The sequence below is a fragment of the Papilio xuthus genome, unplaced genomic scaffold, assembly GCF_000836235.2.
Source record: "Papilio xuthus unplaced genomic scaffold, Pxut_1.1 DF825946.1, whole genome shotgun sequence".
Lineage (NCBI taxonomy): Eukaryota > Metazoa > Arthropoda > Insecta > Lepidoptera > Papilionidae > Papilio > Papilio xuthus.
The window spans coordinates 15,968,800-15,974,377 of record NW_013532703.1 but is presented as its reverse complement, the minus strand read 5'-3'; the positions used below and the strand labels follow the sequence as shown (position 1 = coordinate 15,974,377).

The following is a 5,578-nucleotide window of genomic DNA, read 5'->3' as shown; positions in this document are numbered from 1 at the left end:
CTTCCTATCGAAAATCGGAACGAACTTTCCGGACAACCTATAATGTTAATACAAAGTGTCAAATGAATGTAACAGAAGTAGTTTATTCCAAATTGTATCACAAGTATATAGAGATAGAGTTCAATTTATCAAATGTACCGATATTTTTGCGCACCTTGACTGCTTCGTTACTTATGACGCTGTGGCTGCTACGATATTTATGAGCATCTTGCAAGTACTCATATATTTGACGCTGTGTATGTACCGATGTTTTTGAGCAGGGTGAATGTATCTATTATTTTGAAGACTTTTGTTGTACCGATATAATTGATTACTTTTGATGTACCTATATATTTGCATATCTTGTCTGTGACGATCTATATGACGCTGACTGTACACAAGTTGGGGACGGTACGGAGGCGGTTTCGACACTGTATAATGCGCAATTTTTAAATTGCTATCACTTTGTTAAAACGCGGAAGAAAAAAACATTTTGTATATAATACATTTTCTATTTTATATACGATATTTCTATGTAAGACTAAAAAATAATCATTTGTAAGGTCACGTCAGGCATTTCGCAGGATGAGACATAACCGATCGATTCGTAATATATGTTACAAATATAACGACATTAGGAACTTGGATTTCGACATATTAAGTGATAGCTTAAGCTTAAGATCTTTTAAAATAAATTGTCTAAATTATAAAAATTGTAGGCAAATGCGTCTGTGCATGTTTATAATCGGCATAGTATTATTATATAAGTATGCGATGGCTTGTCTTAATAAATAAATTAATAATTCATTAAAAGTCTCTTACAGTTTTTATTTTATGTAATAAAAATATTAAAAAAACTTATCCTAAATGAAAACTTTTGATAAAATATTTTCATTAAGTATATAAAACCGAACTTAAGTCTTCTTGTTCCCGTTCTGCATGTATAAGACATCACAATACTCTAACATGTAAAATGCCGTCTTTGATGCCGACCATCGAAAAATGTCCATAATATATTAAAAAAATCTCCGATAAGATGCAAATTCAGCATCCGTGAGTAAATACTTGGCTGCGCTGACATGGCCCTGACTAGTGTTCAAGGACTGCAGCAAGTTGTCTACGATGTTTGCGTATGATTCTACTACATTGGAATTGAGGTCGCCAATGAGATTGTACTTCGAGTTCCAGAAGTAATTAATCCTGTGTGCGCGCAATGCCGTGTAGAGTTTCTGCAGCATATGCTTGAACAGAGTTGCCAAATTATTTCTTATCCAGAAACCGGTTTCTTTATTTTCCGTCACTTCCCAGAGGAATAAGGTCTTTATGTAATAGCTCGCGAGATGAGACATATTTTTAGAGTCGCGTAATTTTTTTAACTGCAACAAAATTAAAAAAAATATTAAGAATACACATTCATGAGTCGTAAAAACAAATTATGTGGTTTATTAAATATTTAAAAAAATAAATAGCTTTACAGACGACTTAATTTTATTATGGCAATAACATTTTTAAGCTACGTATCAATCGCGTAATTATACGAGTAGCTAGTTCAGTTTTTGTTCGCAAGTAAAAAAGGCCGATTCTGACTATTGACTGAAATATTGACTCACCAGTTTAACAGTCAAGCGCAGGTTTTGCCTGTCGTATATCAACTTTCTCTCCTGCTCCTGTAGCGAGATGCGCCAGGAACGGTTCTCGTCGTGGATATCGTTGCCGTGCCGATTGCGCTTGGGCGCCACCATCCAGTGGCCCACGCCGCAGCCCGCGGGGATACTGCGGTACCCCTCCACTGGCCACTGGCTTTCCGAGAACCGCAGCGCCAGCACCAAGTCCACGTCTAGCTTAAAGCCTCTATCGTTCTCTATTGTGAGGGTAATGGCCGGGCCACTTTCAGTGACTCCCACGTTATACGTATTTTTCCTGTCAACATTCTGTGACGTGGCCGGAATTGCTACGTGATTTATGGCCCTAGAGATCACGCTTTGTATCCATTTGGCGTATTCAGATCGCAGGATGTAGTTCTTACTGTCGAGCCACTCGTAGGCGGTTTTGGCCTCGATGCTGTCGGATGTGTACTGCCGGGGGATGCCGCGGCTAGTGTCGTTGCGCAGCTGCACATAGCCCGGATGTTTTGGCTCGATCTGTATGAAGTTGAAGGGCACATCGACCACGATGACCATGTCGTACTCGTCGGGCTTGTTGATGCGCAGTCTATCGAAATGGCTTCCTGCGAACTTTACCTGTAGACCAGAATTAAGAAGTTAATTAATATTAAGTATAATATAAGAAAGAGCATGGTACTTTTTAATTTCGCAACGTTCAAGGTAAGTTAATCCGTTTTACGGTCAAACCCTGCCGCCCGACATTGGATTTACATGTCCAAATAAATTCTTATCTGAGATATTTGTATTTGATTGTAATAATAAATAAAATATGCAGACTAGTTTTGTTTTTGTTTAAACAACTTTAAATTTACCAGAAGTTGACGTAGAGAACGTACCTCACTTGAATACTTGTCAAAATAGGGATCCACCTCCTTCATAGCTTTATGTATTTTGTAGAAAATCTGTGTAAAAACTTCGTAGTAGTTATGGCAGTCCTCTTTTTTGAGTGCAATGTGCCTGACGTAGATATCTGCGAGCACCGCGTCGAGGTTGCGCAGCAACGGCGACGCCGGCACCGACGACGATGATATCATTCTGTTGTTGCATAAATAATATTGTCACACAAAACGCAACAGACACACGGCCTGCCTTTATCAACTGGATTCTCAGTCTTTGATAAATCGTATTACATATATTGTAAATATGTATAATATTATACTTATGTATACTATGTTATTTGACAATCTCAGTATTAATAGATATATTTAATGTCTTATCAAATCACATGCGTTGACTACACAAACATATATTATGGAGGGGTAAGTTTTGTATTTTTGTATAATATATCTTTATCAAATAAACTCAAAAACTCGGCGGATTAAGGCAGCTTGCTTGTTTATCACCTTATATTTAACAAAAAACCAATGAGACTGATTTTACTAATTCTGACTCCTTTTAACTGTAGGTACTGGTAGGTGCATTATTTCTAGTAACATTCACATAAAATTATTTAGAATTTGAAACTCTTACCTGTCAATTACGCATTCAACCAACGCCATTGTAATTTGTAATGAATATCTGAAACAATATTATATTTATGGATACACTACAAAAGTTTTAAGGAAATTCACCTTATATGCATAAAATGTTATTTTAATTTTGTTTAAAGTAATACTAACAACATCTTTGGGTCAGAAACTTACGAAAAATTAATTTGTTTTGGTCTAAGAATTTGCTGTAAATAAAAATATCTGAAATAATTATCTTCATACATGCTCTAATTATAATTACGAAAATCAGAGATTCACATTAATTAAAATAGACAAAAACATTATTTTATCTTAACAAATAATAATAACTCAGGTACAAAGCGAATAAGTAACAAGCATATTTACAACTGTAGCACTTTTTAAGGTTACAAACAGTTCCAAAAACTTACATGTCTAAAATTCCTGACGACTTGTTTTTAGACTTGCAGAATACGTTTTGTTTGCTTCGATACAACGTATATTCTTATATATAGCACATTCTGTTGTGGCGCGTTATCAGAGTATCGTTGCATCAGATTACAGATTATCGGGTAACTACATAAATACAACTCATTCTTTATTAGTTTACGCGGGCCTCCCCCGACACGGAAATAATTTAATAAACTGGTAATTTTGTAAAATGGTAACACGAACATAACGACAACTAAAACTTGTAAAGTACAAGAGTGCAACGACACAACACAACTTAAATCGTACGAATAAAGTTGATTATGGAAATAACCTCGGTGTGTAGTCCGCAAACTGATATCTATTACTATGTAGTACGTGTATTCGTATACAGGCTCTTTGTAATTTTACCAAACAAAGCCCGTTATGTTCACCACCAATAGCTGCTGATAACTCTTGGAGGATACAAGTAATTCCTCTAACCGATAATTAATGTATGAGACCTTTTTGTACAGATAATAAAAAATGTTCGTGTTTATATGTGACTATAATGTAGATGTAACGTTATGAATGCAAAGCAACAGTATAACAAATCATATTCACAAGAGCTACAACTTCAAGTAATAAGTACACAGTTTAATTTATAGCATTAAAATGTATGAAAATATCAGGTTGTTGTTTACTCGTTTGCCATCTAGGTATTTGCCATATAAAAAGATAAAAAGATTTTTTCCTTTCTCTCTTGGGTGTCAAAAGAAATTAGACATATTTTTGCTACCCGAGCGAAGTCGGGACGGGACCCCCTACACATGTACATTTATAGTGTGTCTATTTAAGATAGATTAGTTTGACAATTCACTAGGGATGGGTTGAATAAAATTGGTTATAAAAATTTTGGATTTTCGATGTTTGTTCTCATATAACTCTAGCTGGAAGAAAGCGCTAGTTAAACCTATCCAAAAAAAAGTACAGTGCTCGCGCTAAAAGACCTACACCCGATTTAAATCTTACCGGTATTATCGAAAGTACTAGAGAAAGTAGAGCTGGTGCAAGTTCTAAAGTACCTAGAGAACAATAATATAACGCCAAAGCTTCAATCAGGCTTTCGCAAAGCGCATGGCACTGAAACGTCACTCCTCAAAGTTACAGACGATCTGACGGAGGCATCGGATATGGGGCTTAGCTCCATTATGGTGCTACTAGACTATTCACGAGCATTTGACTGTTTGGAGCCGAAATCGCTTCTATCTAAACTGCAGCATTATCGCTTCTCAAAAAACACGTGTCAATGGTTTCACTCATTTCTTAACGGTAGAGAACAATCCGTTATAGTTGAAAGCAAAGACGGTCTTAAGAGATCTTCCACTTCTAAATCCATCCTACGCGGTGTACCTCAAGGTTCGCTGTTAAGTCCAACTCCTTTTACAATTTTTACAGCTGATTTACCTACACAAATAAAACACTGCAAGTACCACCTTTACGCTGACGACACTCAACTGTACTACTCCTTCGACAGCAAAAAGACAGAAGAAGCCGCTGCCAAAATCAATGAGGACCTAAGGAACGTTTACTCATGGTCTCAAAAAAATTCTTTACTTCTTAACCCAAATAAGTCTCAGATGGTATTCTTTGGGACCAAAAACCAAATAAAAAAAGCGGAAGACTTAGAAACGCAAATAAACATAAATAATGTACCAATTCATAGAGTGGCATGTGCACGTAATTTGGGTCTAATGATGGACGAGGAACAGAAGTATGCTGAACATATTGGCAACAAAATTAAGGCAGCTTTTTTCAAGTTAAAAATCCTATATAAAATAAAACCATATATAAACGAAGAACTAAGATCACTACTCTGTGAGTCCTTGGTACTGTCTCAACTCAATTACGGCAGCGTAATCTATGGCCCTAGACTCAATAACTCAGTTGTAAGGCAAAGAGTATATAAAATAAGAGACGGGACTCTTGACTAATTAGATACACAAACGGAGAATAAAAATTGACATTTTCAATGCTAGCAATATTATGAACAAGTCTACGTTGCTACCAACCTAAAAA

The 5,578-nt window shown here is 36.0% G+C and overlaps 1 protein-coding gene across 1 annotated transcript; it reads right to left on the bottom strand.

The window, feature by feature from the left end:
• Positions 1–994: 994 nt before the first annotated feature.
• LOC106124836 (uncharacterized) lies at positions 995–3,639 on the bottom strand. Its single transcript, XM_013321829.1, has 5 exons — positions 3,523–3,639; positions 3,114–3,161; positions 2,480–2,678; positions 1,590–2,219; positions 995–1,355 (listed from the first exon to the last, which is right to left on the bottom strand). The coding sequence occupies exons 2-5, from the start codon at positions 3,140–3,142 to the stop codon at positions 996–998; spliced, it is 1,218 nt and encodes a 405-aa protein (XP_013177283.1). The 5' UTR covers positions 3,143–3,161; positions 3,523–3,639; the 3' UTR covers position 995.
• Between the last annotated feature and the right edge of the window lie 1,939 nt (positions 3,640–5,578).

Bases quoted from the DNA above. Each gene is read 5' to 3' on its own strand.
- LOC106124836 (XM_013321829.1), bottom strand. From the start codon at position 3,142: ATGGCGTTGGTTGAATGCGTAATTGACAG. The intron at 2,679-3,113 runs GTAAGAGTTTCA...ATGCAACAACAG, and splicing joins GTTGAATGCGTAATTGACAG to AATGATATCATCGTCGTCGG. The intron at 2,220-2,479 runs GTACGTTCTCTA...TCTGGTCTACAG, and splicing joins TTGACAAGTATTCAAGTGAG to GTAAAGTTCGCAGGAAGCCA.